This window comes from Prionailurus bengalensis, chromosome B4, assembly GCF_016509475.1.
Source record: "Prionailurus bengalensis isolate Pbe53 chromosome B4, Fcat_Pben_1.1_paternal_pri, whole genome shotgun sequence".
NCBI lineage: Eukaryota > Metazoa > Chordata > Mammalia > Carnivora > Felidae > Prionailurus > Prionailurus bengalensis.
In genome coordinates this window covers 63,700,114-63,718,831 of record NC_057358.1, presented here as the reverse complement: position 1 = coordinate 63,718,831, position 18,718 = coordinate 63,700,114, and the positions used below count along the sequence as shown (strand labels likewise).

The 18,718-nt window shown below is 41.5% G+C and overlaps 1 protein-coding gene across 6 annotated transcripts in view; it reads left to right on the top strand.

The window, feature by feature from the left end:
• The first annotated feature begins 517 nt into the window (after positions 1-517).
• The window catches only part of DENND5B (DENN domain containing 5B), a 195,057-nt gene continuing 176,856 nt past the window's right edge, over positions 518-18,718 (top strand). For 4 of the 6 annotated variants that reach the window (XM_043562863.1, XM_043562864.1, XM_043562865.1 and 1 more), the window contains exon 1: positions 518-992. In XM_043562863.1, the coding sequence (XP_043418798.1) occupies positions 872-992 (121 nt within the window). In that variant the 5' untranslated portion in view covers positions 518-871. The remainder of the gene's footprint in view (positions 993-18,718) is intronic. The other 2 variants (XM_043562867.1, XM_043562866.1) reach the window with 1 other exon arrangement.

The following is an 18,718-nucleotide window of genomic DNA, read 5'->3' as shown; positions in this document are numbered from 1 at the left end:
AGAGTAGGTAATCGTCCTTTTAGGAGTCTCAACGCTTTGTGGATATTAAGTTGTCACCAATTCACTAAGGATGGCTTGTGGATGGGGTGAGGGCTGAGGGAAAGATTCAAGGATTAAGGTCTTAAAACGAGACAGGCATCTGCACACGCCGCAGTTTAAAAGATGTTAATGGTCCAGGCCGTTGTGGGAAATGATCTCAGACCAGCTGTAACCTTCCCCAAAGCCGCATTGTTTTTTTCTTTTTAATTAGGATAGGTAGCATCTCCTTTAGAAGACAGAATCCTGCTCTGCGGCTAACCTCTCCAGTTGGCGGGCGGAGGCCAGCAGGCGTGTGTGCGGCCGCCCCCAGCGCCGCGGCCCCGGCTGGCGGGCACGAATCCTGCGCGCGCCAAGCGCTCCCTCGGAGTCCACGGGGCGCGCGCGCGCGCACGGCCGAAGCGCGCGCTCCCGCACCTCGCGAGCGCGCTCCCCCCTCCTTCCCTTCCCGCCCCACGCGCAGGTCTTCGGCGCCCCCGCCCTCCCCGCGCTCCCACAGCCAGAGCGCCGCTCAGCTGACCGGCGGGCGCCAGACGCCTCGGCTTCCAGTTCGCAAGCGCAGCTACGGCGGCGCGAGCCTCTCACGCCGACACTCCCCCTGCGCGCCCCTCCCCCACCCTGGACCGGCTTCGGGACCGACTGAGCGCGAGCTCGCGGCCGCTTCTCGGGCGCCGAGCGTGGAGCTAGGCTGCGGTGACGAGCGGCGGCTGCGCGGCCATGGGCGCGCCGGTGTCGCCCTAGGACAGGCGCGCAGAGACCGCAGCCTAGGCAGCGAGCCTTCCCGAGCGGCGGCGGCGGCGGCAGCAGCGGTAGCAGCAGGAGCAGCTCGGCCGGGATGAGCGGCGCGGCGCCCGGCCCCGGCTCGGGCTCCTCCCCGGCCGCCTGCCGCTTCGCGCACTACTTCGTGCTCTGCGGGATCGACGCAGACAGTGGGCTGGAGCCCGACGAGCTGGCGGGTAAGGCCGGGCTGCGGCGGCGCGGGGGTCCCCTCAGGGACGCGAGGGACGCTGCGGGGACGCGCGGGAGGCGGGTTCTAGACAAAGTCGGCTCCCGGCGGCGCCCGCTCTCCATCCGGACTGGCGCTCGGGCGGCGATTTAATGACATTGTTATTTATTCCGCGTGCAGGGTGCGCTGCTGAGCCCGCGGGCGTCCTGCTGCTGAGAGCGCTCGCCTAGGGCTTTCGCCTCCCAGGCGCGGGGTTATTAATAACGGGGGCGGGGGCGGCCCCTAGGGCACTGCCCCCACCCCGCACTCAGGCCCCCTCGCCCGCAGCTGCTCGCGGAGGCGGCGGGTGAGTCACCGGGCGCACTAACTCCCCGGCCTTGCTGCGATCCCGTGCATCCTACCTCCCTCCGCCTGGCTGCGAAGTTTCAGCCCTGGCACGTGACGCGGCGCTCAGACCCCTTCGGGGCAGGCGGCGACAGAGACCGCTGGGCGGCGGGCGTCGCGTCCACTGAGGCGGTGATGGCCCGCTGGGCGAGTGCAGGCAGGAGGCTGGTTGGACTTAACATCCTTGACTGTGCCGGGTCTGCGCCGCTTCCCGCCTCGCGTTCTGCGATGACGGTCGACTCACCTTTTGGAATCCTGTCTATTTGGCAGTGTCACGGGAGCTGGCGAGGACCTTTGGACGCTCGGGACTCGGCACGACGCTTTGTTGACACTGCCTACGCTGTTTCTGAGTTTAGTAGTTGGACATTCTCCTCAGTAGGGTGCACCGTGTGTTACTGCCTGGCTTTTCTTGGAGGAGCACCGTTTCCTTCTTTTTACTCATTTGATGGCGCAGTGCAGGGCTGAGCTGGGAACCGATGCTGGGAAAGGGGCCGTTAAAGGATGACTGCGTTGAGGGGGGGCGGGAGGGATGAGTGCGCAGTGTTGAGAGGAGGCCGTGGAGGAATGACCGATTTCATTTTTCACGCTCCTTTATGCTTGCCTTCTTGGGATCTAAATCTTGGTTTTTTGTTGTTGTTGTTGTTGTTGTTGTTGTTGTTGCTAATGGGTGAGACAAGTGACATCTATCGCCTGAACTTTATCTGTGTCAGTGTCAAACACTTAGCTCATAGCCTTTCAGAACAGCTTGCTTTGGACATAGCGTGCCTTATTGATTGCACTAATGTGTATTTTTGTTTTCTCTTTTACTTTTTTGGGAGTAGGAGAGGGGATTCAGAACAATGTATTAAATAATAAACAAACTAGACAAAAGTGTTCAGCTGTAAGGTCCACTACTGATCAACTCGTGTCTTAGCTAAGACAGTATCTTTTAAAGCCAGGCTCACAACAAAACATTTTCAACAAAAACTCTAAGTCTAGTTTTAGTTAAAGATTTTTTGGAAAAGAGGGATGAGTACCAGGTTTTTTCTGTATGTGTAATTATATAGTCATGTTGTTTATTCAATTAAAATTTCATGTACATATTAAGAATGGCTTTGTTAAGTGATAATGAAGTTAGAAAACATGTCTGCAGAGAGATTTGGAGAGATTCCTCTTTTGGGATTGAAGGGATTATTTTATTTTTCTAGAATCTTTTCTTCTCTAAACTTCGTAATCATTTGTGGTACTGGATCACTTGGAGGCCTTTTGTCAGTAGGGATGATGAAAGGAAAAAGCCTGTATTTTTTCCTTATCTGTTTCCAATCTATATGCCTAGTAAAGCTAAAACACCTGTAGATGGGGCCTGGGACTCTTCAGGCACAGTGCAGATGGCTTTAATAAAATTAAGTAGTAAAAAATTAATTTTTAATTCATTTTTTAGACACCAACTGGCTTCTCATTTTGCAGTATTATTCATGAGTGTGGATGATTGAGATTTCGCTCCTCATAATATTTGGTGTTTTGAAGTACTAATCACTTCTGCCTGATAATATTTCAGTACAATGATTCATTCACCAAATAGTTTTGAAAGCCTTAAGGTGTGGATTGTGTTATAGGCACTGGGGACAGCTATGAACAAAGCAGTCAAAAATCCCTGCCGTCATAGTGCTTACATTCTAGTGTAAACAAAGAATGAAAATACAGAGTGCCAGATGTCAGTGAGTGCTATGAGGAAAAATACAGCAGGGAAGTGAGACTAGGGTAGTGCCAGCACATTGGTGGGATGGTGGGGTTGCAGACTTTAAATAAGATGGTTAGGGAAGGCCTCAGAAAAGGTGATCTTAGAACAGAGCCATGAGGGAGATGAGGAAGCAAGCCATGAGGGTTGTCTTGGGGAACAGCATTGCAGACAGTACATGCAAAGATGAGGTGGGAGAGTGCCTAGTTTGTGCAGGTAACTGTAGGGACACCAGGGTGGTTGGAGCTAAGTGGGAAGGAAAGTAGTAGATATGATCATAGAGAAAGGGTAGGGAGATTGTGTAGGGTCTAACAGACAATTGTTGAGCTTTTACTCTGAGATGGAAAACTACCAGGAGGTTTTGAGCAGTGGAAAGATAAGATTGGAAAGATTTGATGCACTCTCTGAAAGGATTGCAATGGCTCTCTTGTTGATTAGACTATGTCAAGGGCAAGGTTAGAAGCAGACCAGTTAAGAGGCTCTTTTTCATTATTTGAGGTGGGAGGTGTTGGTGGCTTGGATCAAAGCAGTAGCAGTGAAGTGGTAAGAAACTGGATATATTTTGGAGGTAGAGCCAGCAGGACTTGCTGATGAATTGGATATGGTATTCATAGTCAAAGAAAGAGATCAAAGATGATTCTAAGATTTTTGGCCTAAACAATTTTAAACATCTCTATTTACTGAAATAGAAAGATGGATGGAGAAGCAGGCTGGAGATTAGCTCAGTTTTGGACGTGTTAAGTTTGAGGTACCCATTAGACATTCAAATGGAGATGTCAGGTAGGCAAGGCATCTCTCCGGCAGTCAAAATTTATATATAGACATGAGCTGAAAGCCATGAAATTGGATGACCCAAGGAGTGAGTATAGATAGAAAAGAGAAGAGGCTCAAGGACTGAATCCTGGAGATACTCCAACATTCAGAGGTGAGGAGGATGAAGAGGAAACAACCAAAAAGTGCGGCCAGTAAGATGAGAGGTAAACAAGAGAATGTAGTATCATGTTCTCAACTAACAATCTTCTTGACTGTTTCCACAGAGCTACATTTGAGGATGAGGAAACAAGGCCAGTGAGTTAGGCAAATTAGTCAGGAGGTTATTTTCTGTTTTGCTGCATTAATTTCAAAGTTAAATATAGTTAAGTTTCTATTTTACTTTTATGGAACTGATCTATTTTTATCACACTGTTTCTTAGCAAGTTGTCACCCTGCCTGTAGAAGGTCTAAGTTGACTTCTATTAAACATAAATTTTACTCATTGCTTTACAGATTTTTTTTCTTAACATATACATGTCCCTAGGATTCATGCTTTGCAGGTGGTGGGGCATTGAAATAAAATTAAGAACACAAATCATATGATGAAGTAATAGATAGACTAAGACCTTATGATGAAGTTATCAGGGCTTTAGATCGATTTTTAGACACTCCTCCCAGTAAAGGTTAGCTTTACCAACAGTGGGAAAGATTTCATATATATATATTATAAAATTTCATATATACGTATATATACACATACAGATATACTGGTATTTCCTATTGTCCTTTCTTTAGCTCATCGTAGCTGTTGTGCTTTTCCTATTCACTGTATATTTTTAAAATGCACTGTATCCATAATCAAAAAAGTCCTTTTGATATTAAAGTAGAAATATTTAAATTTTATTTAAGTATTAAATATATGAAAAGGATTTCAAATTGGTTATTGCATAAGACGAAAGGAGGTGTAAATAGAAGGTGTTAGAATTAGTTGACATGAAGGCAGATGACATTTTGAAATTTTCTTTTATGTCTCTTACTCCCTCTAAGTCCTAGCTGTAGGAATTTACATGGCTTGATTTACAGCAACAAATCGTTTAGGCAATAGAAAAATGAAGGACCTTTATTTGAGTAACATAAATACGCAAGCCCCCGGGGGGGCCTTACGGTCTTTGCCCTCTCTCTTTCATAGAACCGTATACACAGTGTTTAATAAGTGAATGAGTATAAAGTTTATATATGAGTCCACAAATTGTGTGATGACCAGAATATTTTAAAGCATTTCAGCGGTGGGGCGCCTGGGTGGCTCAGTCGGTTGAGTGTCCAACTTTGGCTCAGGTCAGGAGCTCACAGTCTGTGAGTTTGAGTCCCGCGTTGGGCTCTGTGCTGACAGCTCAGAGCCTGGAGCCTGTTTCAGATTCTGTATCTCCCTCTCTCTCTGCGCCTTCCCTGCTCACACTCTCTGTCTCGCTCTCTCTCTCTCTCTCTCTCTCTCAAAAATAAATAAACGTTAAAAAAAATAAAGCATTCCAATGGTAACATAGATTCAGTTCTGCTGACGTATGACGGGTGCAATCCCTGTCACAGGCCTTTGTTTAGATATCTTCCTTGGTGCCTCTATTTATTTTTAGCTTTGGTTGTCTTGGGTGTGGTTTCCAGAAGAGCTTTGAGGCAGTGAAGACTATGGTCTAAATTCAAATACAGTTAACCCTTGGTTAGGAAGGCTGAACCCCCTTACACAGTTGAAAACCCACATATTATCTTTTGGCTCCTCTAAAACTCGAGAAAACTTACCGATAACATAGTCAACACACATTTTGTATATTACATGTATTATGTACTGTATTCTAACAATAAAATAAGAAAGAAGAAATGTTATTAAGAAATGTTATTGGGAGTACTGATGCATAGGGCCACTTGTACCCCAATGTTCATAGCAGCACTCTCAACAATAGCCAAATTATGGAAAGAGCCTAAATGTCCATCAACTGATGAATGGATAAAGAAATTGTGGTTTATATACACAATGGAATATTACGTGGCAATGAGAAAAAATGAAATATGGCCTTTTGTAGCAACGTGGATGGAACTGGAGAGTGTGATGCTAAGTGAAATAAACCATACAGAGAAAGACAGATACCATATGGTTTCACTCTTATGTGGATCCTGAGAAACTTAACAGGAACCCATGGGGGAGGGGAAGGGAAAAAAAAAAAAAGAGGTTAGAATGGGAGAGAGCCAAAGCATAAGAGACTGTTAAAAACTGAGAACAAACTGAGGATTGATGGGGGGTGGGAGGGAGGGTAGGGTGGGTGATGGGTATTGAGGAGGGCACCTTTTGGGATGAGCACTGGGTGTTGTATGGAAACCAATTTGTCAATAAATTCCATAAAATAAATAAATAAATAAATAAATAAATAAATAGGACAGTCTTTAAGAAGACATGTGATACTACTGGAAAAAAAAAAAAGAAATGTTATTGTAAGGGAGAGAAAATATATTTGCAGTACTATGCTGTATTTAATTTTTAAAATCTGCACGTAAGTGGACCTTCACAGTTCAAACATGTGTTGTTCAAAGGTCAACTGTACAAAATTTAGTTGAGACTGACAGTATTATGCCATACTAGTCCTGGAAGGGACCTCGGACATCATTTATCAGGGAAGAAACCAAGGCTAAGAGATTAAGGACCCTCTCAAAGAACACATTTGACTGGCAGCAGACAGACAACTAGAGCCTGGTTCTTGTAGTACACTACTAGGCTCCATAGTTATTTTATTTAAGCTCAGAAAAAAGATGAGCTTGACTTGAGTTTAGCAAGCATTTCAGGCTTGCCTTTATTCCAGACTACATGTCATAGTTAAGACTGCTAAAGTATGACTTTAAAAGCAATGGCCTCATGTACAGACTTGGGTGGGTTAGAGCTGCCCTGATCTGACCACCATTGGAGGTATCTTGGTTGTTACCTGTGTTGACATTGTTAATCTTAAAAATAAAGCCGCCAAGTTATTTTACCGGAAAAATGGGTTTATTCAGGAATAGCAGAGAATTGCAATTCAGGACATGTAAGCTACAGCAAAACCATAGGCAAGTCTGGAGAAGAAAGTAGAGTACTCCTCTTTTACAAACCAAAGAGGGGAGTCGGGGAGGGCCTCTTATAAATACAAAGTCCATTGGAGTAAACTGGGAATTCAAAATGTGGTGGCTTTGCAGTGTCACTGAATTGTAACAGTCTCTTATTGGGTGGGCTGTTGCCAGGCGAGGAGAAAACCTTTCTTCCTTCTGCTGAGGCAGTATTTTAGACTTGCAAGATCTCTTTCTGTTGGTTCTGCAATCGAAAAAGTGTGGACAAAGGAAGGTATGATTGTTTGTGAAACCATAATTAGAGCTGGATGCACAGGCAGAAGTCAGAGTCCAATCCTGGCCTGATACTTAGGACATCTGTGGGCTTCAGTGTTTTCATCTATTTTGAATGGGTAAATGAAGTGACTGATTTCTGAACATACCACCCCTCTCTTTCATGAGCCTGAACTTGTTTTTGAGTGAAAAAACTAAATATATCTATTTAAAAAAAATTAATTCTAGATGACATAGAGTAGGCTTCACACAGTCAGTGAAGCAACTGCCTTCAGCTCAGGTCATGGTCCATGAGTTTGAGCCCAGCTTTGGGCTCTGTGCTGACAGCTCAGAGCCTGGAGCTGCGTCGGATTTTCTTTGTCTCCTTGTCTCTCTGCCCCTCCCCTGCTCCCACTCTGTCTCTCTCAAAAATAAATAAGCATTACAAAAAAATTTTTTTAATGGCATAGTGTACAAGAACTGATATATACCGCATATGCCACATGAGGACCGATTGAGAAATTAAAATTTCAGCCACAGGGGTGCCTGGGTGACTCATTCGGTTAAGCACCAGACTTCAGCTCAGGTCATGATCTCATGGTTTGTGGGTTTGATCCCCTCGTGGGGTTCTGTGCTGACAGCTCAGAGCCTGGAGCCTGCTTCAGATTATGTGTCTCCCTGTCTCTCTGTCCCTCTGCCACTTGCACGTGCATGTGTGTTCTCTCTCTCAAAAATAAACATTAAAGAAAAATTTTAAAAATTTCAGCCACAAGGAAAGGGAAAAAAAAGGTCTATGCAGTTCCCTTTATAGGAAAGGTGCAGTTTTTAAAAAAAAAATTTTTTTTAACATTTATTTATTTTTGAGACAGAGAGAGGCAGAGCATGAACGGGGGAGGGGCAGAGAGAGAGGGAGACATAGAATCGGAAACAGGCTCCAGGCTCTGAGCCATCAGCCCAGAGCCCGACGCGGGGCTCGAACTCACGGACCGTGAGATCATGACCTGAGCTGAAGTCGGACGCTTAACCGACTGAGCCACCCAGGCGCCCTGGAAAGGTGCAGTTTTTAATAAGCTTTTTGAAATATTATATCAGTTCACAGACTCTCAATTACTGTCTATATTGGTTCTTAGGGAGCCAGGGACCCCTGTTTGAAATCACCGTATTAGATAATCTCTCTGTACTAGCAGTATAGGTGACACTGCCAGTTATCCACAAAATAGGCAGTGGGATCTAAGAATAATTTTTTCGGCTTAAAATTCTTCAGTAGCTTCCTTTGTATTTGGATTAAGATTCAAACTCTTTACCCTGTGTCTCAGTTTGTTCACGCTGCTATAACAATACTATAGACTGGGTGGCTTGTAAATAACAGACATTTATATCTCACAGTTCTGGAGGCTGGGAGTCCAAGTTCAAGGTGCTAACAGATCCTGTGTCTGGGGAGGGCCCTCTTCCTGGTTCATAGATGGCCCTTTTATGTGGAAAGGCTGAGAGAGCTCTCTGGGATCTCTTTTATAAGGGCATGAGTCCCATTCTTGGGGGCTCCACCCTCATGACCTAACCATTTCTCACAGGCCCCATCTCCAGATACCATCACATTGGTATTAAATTTCAACACACGAATTTTGGGAGAGACACAGATATATAGCACCCTGGTTTGCAAAGCTCTTCATGATCTGGTCTTTACCTACCTTTCCAGCTTTTTCTGACTGGATCATTCTTCCTGCTATGTTGGTTTTCTTGAAGGTCCTTAAAAACAGCGAGCTGTTCTTGTCTCATGGCCTGTTCATCTTCTCTCCTCTCCCGGGAATCCTCTTCCCTTAGACCAGTATTGTCCATTATAAATATAATATGAGACCCATCTTAAAAATCTCAAAATCCAGTGTATATTTTACCTCATATCTCAGTTTGGACTAGCCATGTTTCAAGTGTTTAATAGCCACTAGTGGCTGGCTACCCTCTTGGACAGTGTAGCCCGACATCTTTGCAAGATGTGCTGCTTCTCCTCATTCAGGTCTCTGCACAAATATTACCTCCTCAGAGTTGCCTTCTCAGGCCATCCTGTATAAGATAGTGTCCTTCTTTCCCCTGCCTGCCCCACTCTTGCCAGTAACCCTGCTTTATTTTTCTCATAGCACTAATGGTTCCTGGCAATATATTGTAAATGCATTTATTTACTTCACCTTCTTTCTCCTTTTGATGTTTTTATTTTTATTTTTGAGAGCAAGAGAGACAGAGCATGAGCAGGGAGGGGCAGAGAGAGAGGGAGACACAGAGTCCCAAGCAGGCTCCATGCTGTCAGGGCAGAGGCTGACCTGGGGCTCGAAGTCAAGGAGTGTGAGATCATGACCTAAGCTGAAATGAAAAGTTGGATGCTTAACTGACAGCACCCGGGTGCCCCATGATTAATTTTTCAAAAGGTATTTTTCAGCTTTGGGGTGAGCTACTAAAGTTTCTTCTTTTTTAAACAATATTTATTTAGGTACCTGGGTGGCTCAGTCAAACATCTGACTTCAGCTCAGGTCATGATCTTGGGGTTCGGGGGTTCGAGCCCCACATTGGGCTCTGTGCTGACAGCTCAGAGCCTGGAGCCTGCTTCAGATTCTGTGTCTCCCTCTCTCTCTCTCTCTGCCCCTCCCCCACTCATACTCTGTCTCTCTCTCTCTCTCTCTTTCAAGAAAATGAATGAACATTAAAAAAAATTTTTTTTAAAGTATTTATTTATTTTGAGAGAGAAGGAGCTCAAGCAGGGGGAGGGGCAGAGAGAGAGGGGAGAGAGAATCCCAAGCAGGCTCCAGGCTCTGAGCTGTCAGCACAGAGTCCAGTATGGGGTTTAGTCCCTCACATCATGAGATCATGACCTGAGCTGAAATCAAGAGTCAGATGCTTAACTGACTGAGCTACCCAGGCGCCCCTAGAATTTGTTAGCCTATTACTTCTCTCTTGGCATAAACTGTGATGAATAAATGAATAACCTTTTTTTAAAAAACAGCTTTATACAAACAAGTATGCAGGTATTAGCAAGGTTTTTTTGCTCGTTTTTGTTTTTTAAGCATATAACATGTCTTATTTATTTAAAAACTAATGCCAGGTGATGAGCACATAAATGGTGGCTAGTGTTTATGAAATTTCAGAAAGTGGTTATACTAAAGATCAGTTGTAGCTCCATTGTGATTTTAGAGGAATATCTTAGGAAGTTGCATTCATAGTTTCCTTCTTCATGAGCATCCCATATCAGTTTTGGATATGGTCAGCCAGGACAGTTTCTTTGTTTCTCTAAAGTTTTTGTCTTTATTGTAACCTGCATAATGTTCTGTTCCATCTAAGACTTGTTGAAATGGCACCATGTAATGACCAAAAACTTTCAGTAAGACTGTCTTTTCCTCTTTACTTTTCAAACAAAATGAGTGTAAGGAGCTAAGAAGTGAGAATTCTAGGAATAAAAGTGGAAGTATTTTATATGCTGCTGGAATAGCACATCATGAGGATAAAAACATGAAACAGTTGCTTTCTTAGACATCCCTGAGCCTTTTCCAAGAATCCGTGACTTCAACTAACTTTATTCTAAATTAAATATTATAACTGTTCTAGTTAACATGAACATTTTGAGTTAATACCTTACATTTTTCTTTTATAAACTTCTATATGTCACTGGTACAAAGCTATTTTTGAAATAATGTTTTCTCTAAATGACTTTCAAAGATATGTGTTAGCATTATTAAGTCAGAAGGCGCTCTAGGAAGTCACCTTTATACAATGAAGCTATGAAAATAGCTAACATTTATGGAGTCATGAATTGTGGTTGGTGATTTATAAGCATTATTTTTAGTCTTCGTAATAACCTGAAGGTATCATTTCCCTCATTTTATAGATGAGGAGGCCAAGGCTCAGTGAGGTGTTCCCCAAACTGACAGAGACCAAAAACTGGGATTGTATCCCAGCCTCTCTGACTCCAACATACGCCTCTTCCACTGTGCCTTGCTGCTTCTCCAAATCCTCTAGACCAGCTATCCTCAACTTCTAGGTGGTGACATATTAGTGGGCCTGTCTTTTCTGAGCTGAGTCACAGTAATTATTAACAGTAGTTGAAATACTGAGGCTGTAAATGATACGTTTAAAAATAAGTGGAATGAAAAAATAAGTGGAATGGATTCAAGGTCTTCCCTCTAATAATGCCATTCTCTCTCAGTTCCATTCTTATGTGCTTTTTTGGATGGAAGAGAAAGAGGTGGCATTTTATGCACCACGACAGTCATTGTGTATAGCCAACACATAATGGGAAATATGTCTAGTTAATGCTGCTGCTAAGCTACTGTTACTGATGAGCTGTGAATAGTTTTCACATGTTCGTACTCTCTTAGGAATACCACTACAAAAGTATTCTTACTTGCTTCCCTTCCCTGTAGATTAAAAAAAATTTTTTTTGTTCATAATCTGAGGACACACATGGGAGTACGTTTTTCAACACTTAGGCTGATATAGACTACTAGATACTTGTAATTTCAGCTCTGCTGTGAGGACCAGCATGCTGAATGCTTCGGTATTGGTTCTAAACTGTGAAACCCAGTTTAAAGATATTTTTCAGTAGTCTGTCTAGATCTCAGAGGCCTTGTGATGTCAGTCCATCTGTTTTACGTAATTTTCTTCTGGTCAAACCTGGAGAATCTGGTTTCTGCTTTGAAGAGCATGTTTTCTTGCCCTTTCCTGTCGTCCTTTTTTCTGAGTACAGTACATTCTTATAGTCATTTATTAACACAGGGAATTTTTCTATAGTTTGAGGAAACATGGTAGAAGTGATACATAAGTTTCTGAGAGTCTTAATTCTTCTGTACAGTTTGGCATAAATTTGCTCAGACCAGGCTTTTTGTACCTTCCCTGCACCCCCCCCCCCTTTTCTACAAAGATCGCCCTTTCACCTTAGTCCTTATGAAGCCACTACCTATTGCTTTTTTGGTTGTCTCTTTATATGAAGAAGAAGAAATATTCTTTTTTTTTTTTTTTAATTTTAATGTTTTTTTAAAATTTTTTTTTTTTTTTTTTTTTTTTTTTTTTTAATTTTTGAGACAGAGAGAGACAGAGCATGAGCAGGGGAGGGGCAGAGAGCGAGGGAGACACAGAATCCGAAGCAGGCTCCAGGCTCTGAGCTGTCAGCACAGAGCCTGACACGGGGCTCGAACTCACAGACCGTGAGATCATGACCTGAGCCAAAGTCGGACGCTCAACCGACTGAGCCACCCAGGCGTCCCAGAAATATTCTTTTGATCAAAATCTCCAGTGTCATCTTGGTGAAGAGTTGTTAATGTCTAAGTAGATCTTCCAGTTACTTCATCCCAGCAGAAACTGGGCAGAGTTTCTGATTTCCCCTGGCTTTTCAGGTTTAATACTTTGTTTCTAGTATACCTTTAGTTTCTTTCCTTTGTCTTTTCTCATCGTTCTTTGAGGAAGCAGGGACAATTTGCTAAACAATATTCTTTCTGTATGCTAAATTTATATCATTTTTTTTTTCCTTTTTGCTGTAGTTTGGGACTAAAATAGCAAGGAGGGATTATTACCTCCTAGGCAGATAAGACAGGAATTGTTTTGAAGGGGAGTGAGCATCTTGGACTCCTGTATGATTCCCTGACATGGAAGTCTTCCCTGTCACAAGACTTGGCATTAGCGTGTCAAATGGAATTTGATGAGAATCAGCTACGGACTTGGGTTGGAATAATTTGAGCAGCAGAAATTTAGGACCAGTTACAGGCTTAAAGTTTATGGATGATTCACTTCCAGGACCACAGTGTTTTGTTTTATTTTCTAGGTTACTTTCTCTTCACTTCAACTTTAACCCTAACCTTTGAGGAAATTTAAATGGCTGGGGTAATAAGATAACAGATTGTTTAAGAATGTTTCCCATCTCCTGTCTCAAGTGTATTCTTTTTCTTAATAAACTTTTGTCTGGCTTTTAAAATGTTCTGGCTCAGCTCCAGGGAAATGAGCTTTCCAACTTGACTTCATTTGCTTTGTGCCATTGTTCACAAGAACAATGACTGATTTCACAGTTTATTAAAACACAAGCATTGGTACCATTGAGGTGAGTATGCCAAAATAGGTTATTTTGTTTAGTTGTTCTCACTCCTGTCTGGCAGTGCTTATTTTTTCCATTGGCAGTTCTAGCTACCATTTGATTTAAAATAAATACAAGAAAGCTGTGTGTCTCAAATGTAATATTTTGTGTACTCCTCACAGTGAAGGATGGACGGGCTTCAATGTACTGTGAACCACTTGTAAACTAACCACTTGTAAACTGTCTTGTCCCTGGTGGAAGGGGTCAGTGGGGAGAGAGCTAAAATGGGTGTATGGGAGGGTGGAAGGCCGCCGAAAACCACACCTCTTATTCCAAAAGTCCTCTTTTCCTGATCTTTTGATCTCTCTCTCTTTTGTACTTGGAACACAGATTTTATGGTTAGAGTGTGAGAAATTGTGCAGAGATATCCAGACAAATGTCCTAGAACTTGGAGCCCTCAGATTTAATAGCCTGCTGGAGGAGTCATTATAAAGTCTCCAGCACAAATGCTGCACTGACTGAAAGTTTAACAAAATCACATTCATTCTTCCCTGGAAGAGTGAAAATTTAGATTTTTCTGAATGTGGCCTAGGACCACAAGAAGTAGACATACTTTGTTGAATCATTAGGGGGCAGAGGCCTTGATGTGAAATGTCTGTTGACATGTATGCACATTTAGTATTTATTTCTCCGCCCCATTGAACTCCGTTGAATTGGTCAGGTGACAGCTTTTAACTGAAAGTCAGTCTTTGAGGGACAGCTGAAGCATTGGTGTATGTGTGTGAGAGATTTGTTTTTTTTTTTTCTTTTTTTAATATGTAGGGGAAAGAAGTAACTTCTTAAATTCCTTGCTTTTAAAAATAAGAAATTCTTTTTGAAATACAGATTCGCTTTGGGACTTAAAGGAGAATGTAAATGGTTGTATTATTTTAGTAAATACAACTGAATAGCTTTTGACCATCTCCTGAAATGAGATATAGTCTCCTCTCAAGTGTGGGAACTGTTTTTCACCCTGTTCCCCTGTTCCCTGACCTCTGCCTTTTGACCTTGCTGCTTTGTGATGAGATTATGGGCCTTTGAGCTTTTCCTCAATGTACCCAAGTTTCCTTACACAGCAACATTAAAGCTTTATGCTTTCTTAAAAGATGTTCTTAGAATTGAGGAGAACATTCAGATTTAGTTGTAGACATGCGTTTTTTTTTTAAATTTTTTTCTTTAAGAAGTCTATTTTTTTCTTAACATTTTCCAGAGTATCTATATATTGTCTAATAGGAACTTTGAAGTTTTGTGGGTGTGTGTATGACTAAATATGTTTTTTATTTGGAATAAAACTTTGTAAAGTAATGTTGCTTCTTTAGGGAGAGGCCAAAAATTACAGCTTTCTAGGATAAGGAAACCCAAGAGAGACCCTTTTTACTCCCCATTGTTGTCTATTTGGAATGAAAAGTTAAAATCTGGATTCAGAGGGTGTCATGCAAGAATAACAGATTGAATATTTTCAGAGAAAATCAACCCTTTAACCTGCTTATTTGATAATAAATGCTTTTTAGACACCTTATTAGATGCCTAAAATAGAGTAGGAAGAGCATCAGGGATAGACAAAAGGAGATCATTTGATTTTGCTACTTGTTGGTAGAGCATATAAGTTTGTTTTGTTTTTTGTTTGCTTTTTTAGACAGGATAAAATTAGTGTCAAAAATAAAATGTTGGGGATGATCTATTTTATTATTGTTTTGCATACTATCTTTAGGTTTACCCAGAAAACTAAGCATTTGCTGTTTCAGACATTTTAGTAGAACTTTCTGAGGAATGTCTGTTTTACACACTGAAATGTTCCACCAGAGGTTAAGATAAATAAAATAATTGGTTTGAACTAATAAAAGGCAGTAAGTGCTTGTTAAAAAGTTGTGGCATTAGAGGGAGCCTGGGTCGCTCAGTCAGTTGAATATCTGACTCTTGATTTTGACTCATGATCTCACAGTCGTGGGATCAAGCCCCATGTCAGGCTGAGCATGGAACCTGCTTGGGATTCTCTTTCTCCTTTTCTCTCTACCCCTACCCCACTCGCACTCCCTCTCTCTCAAAATAAATAAATACACCTTTAAAAAAATTAAAAAGTTGTGGCTTTTAAATTATAGAAGTAATATATGCTCATTTTAATGAGAACAATAAAAACAAAAATAAATAAAAACTGGAGAATACAGGATTACATTAAAGAAAACAATGAACACCTGTTATCCCAGAGGGGTAGAATTTAAAATAAAAATAGAAGTTCTGATTTCTGGTCACTAATTAGATGCCAGAGTGACCATTTAACTGAAGTGATGTGGCTAAATGAGCTGAGCAATAATCCGAGAAACACAGTAGCATTTTTTTATGTTGAAGTCATTGCCGCTGATTTAGTATATGACATCTTTAAAGATCTCTGTAAATAATTATTGATTGAAAGAGTGAATAAATAAATGAAATGGAGTTCTCTGCCTCAGGTGTTTAATTTGAGGGATAAACATTAAATCCTTAGTACTTGACAACGCTTTCTTTTAACCAAAATGCTTTATACCACCAGGAATTAAAGTGAAATGGGAAAAGAAAGTAGCTTTGAACCCCAGGAGTTTAATGCTAAAATAATCTATTTTTTTTTTCCTTTATGGAAAAGAAAGGGGAAAGTGCCGATGACAAATGAGATGGGAAGACAGAGGAAAGAAGCTAATAAGAAAAAGAGGCAGTTAATTCAGTGACAGATAAGATAAACTCTGGATTTTTGTCTTAGTGGGAATCTGATTTATTTGTAGTTATATAGCAGAATGGAAATATGTTTAGGTGGTATGAGATACCTCTGATGGAAAATCTGATTGTCTCCCTTCAGGTTGCTGGGAGAGAATCATTTTAGGGAGGCTGAATCTAGAAGCAGCAGCAGATTTGACACTTATCCCTCACAGCTCCCTGCCTGCCTCGTTGTAGAGGCTGTGTAAACATTTCATGGTTAGTGCTGGCACTAGCTGCAGAGAACACAGTGAATGTCTGCAGTTTTTCTTTTCATGTAGTGGAGTAATAATAAGAACAACGACAGTCTTTGATTGTCTGGCAGTGTTTTGGCTGTTGGTGCTTTTAGATCCCTTCTGTAAATGACTTTCCTCCTAAAATCCATTTATCGTGAACATATAAAACATCAAAAACATATGAAATATGTTTAAACCAAATGAAGACCTTAAAGAAAGCAAAGAAGGGATATTTATCATAGTAATTGCAAAAACTTATACAAGGGCAGATGTGCCTCTTTTTCTTTATTTTTTTAATTTTTTTGCCTCTTTTTCTTTAAACTGTCAATTTACTGTTATGAATAGGACTTCTGTCAGTAATGACAGTGCATTCTAAAATTTTTTTGAGTAAATGAAACAAACTCTTCTAAAAAAGAAAAAAAACTCAAAAAATAAAGCACAAGAAAGAGAACCCTAGTTAGTTTTTATCTGGAGAGTTATTATTTGCATTTTTGTTTCTGTTTAGTTATTTTTTAGGATGGGCCAAATTGAGGTGGATTTTAGTTGCTTTAAGTACTGTGACTGGCATTGATCCTTGAAAACGTTTTTGGAGCATATAGCATAGTAACTAAAGAAAGTAGAGGGGCACTGTGGAGAAGAAGGGGCTTATTTTTTCCCCACATCTGTGTTCCTACATTTTGTTTCTAGGACCAAATGTACATGTTAGTCACTCAGAACAGATGTGTAGATTAGTCTGCTTTAAGTATTTCATGGAGTGGGAGATGAGTTGGGAAGACAGGCTGAATCTAGCTTTTGGATGATTTTTCTGTCAGAATGCTTCTTGTTATAGGTCAGAGAGGACCTAAGAAATAAAGGAATCTGGCTGGTTCATGTAAGTTTTTTTAGGGGGTGGGATGTTCAGGTATAATTTGAACAGAGCTCTAGCTTCATTTCATTGCAGTTCTTTACGCTCTATCACCAATGCTGACTTCCTTTACAGGGTGCCTTCATTCCTTCATGGTTATAAAATGGTAGGGGTGCCTGGGTGGCTCAGTTGGTTAAGTGTCCGACTTCAGCTCAGGTCATGATCTTGCAGTCTGTGAGTTCAAGCCTTGTGTCAGGCTCTGTGCTGAGAGCCTGTTTCAGATTCTGTGTCTCCCTCTCTCTCTGACCCTCCCCCACTGATGCTCTGTCTCTATCTCAAAAATAAATAAATGCTAAAAAAAAATTTTTTTTAAATGGTGACAGTACTTCACACTTCACATTTGCACATCACACCTTCCTTAGATTTAACTTTCCTCCTCCACTCCCCAGTCACATCATGAAACAAAAATCTGGGCTTTGCTATGATTAGACCCCTTTAGGTGACACTTCCCTGAGGCCCATTCTTAAAATACTGGTGTGGTGAGGAAGATGGGATTAAATGGACTGTTTAGAGACCAGTTTAGGATGAAAACTAGGGCTGCTTCACAATGGAAGGGGAAGGGAAATGGCTGTTAGGAACCAACCGAACTGAATGCCAGACTATGAACAATGCCCTTTGAGAGACAGAAAAGAGTCCCTAAAAGGTTTTGAACAAAGGGAATGTCATGCTCAAAGCTGTTCTTTAGGAATATTGCTCTGGATGAGGGGTGTAGAGTGGAATTAAACTGGGGAGAAACTAAAAGTGCAGATACCAGTTAGGAAATTGTTATTTTGCAATTTTACTGAATTCATTTATTCTAATAATTTTTTGTTGGAGTCTTTAGGATTTTCTGTGTATCTTATGCTATCTGCAAATAGTGACAGTTTAACTTCTTTAGTGATTTGGATGTCTTTTATTTCTTTTTCTTGTCTGATTGCTGTGGCTAGGACTTCTAGTATGTGAGAGTGGGCATCCTTGTCTTGTTCCTGGTCTTAGAGGAAAAGCTCTTAGTTTTCCACCATTGAGTATGATGCTAGCTGTGAATTTTTCATATATAATAGCCTTTATTATATTGAGGTATGTTTCCTCAAATACACTTTGTTTATTGTGAATAGATGTGGAATTTTGTGAAATGTAGAAGACAGTTCTACAAAACAAACTAGAGGGGAAGGGCTTGAATTAGGATAGTGGCAGTGGGAATAAAGAAGAGAGGATGGATACAAGACATAGGAGAAACATTAGATGAATTGATGTGGCAGCTTTATTGTATGTGAGGTTAAAGGGGAGATGAGACACACATGACTGAGATTTTGGGCCCAGGCAGCAGGGATATGATAGTGCCATTCATAGAAGGGAAGAACACGGGAGAAAATAAGTCTCAGAGGATGTTTAGGCCAGTTTTGAATTTGTGATAGTGATAATGCTGGTATAACTTTATTTTCCTTTACAGGAGGGGGAATTAAAACTGCTTTTTTGCATCTAGCCATGGTAGTAGTGACTAAATGTTAAAGGGTATTTGTACAACAAATGGTGGAGCTAGAACTTGAATTCAAGGCTTCAGACCAGGAGTTCTGTGTTCTTTCCATAATGTGACACTTACCTCTATTTGTAGACATAACTCATG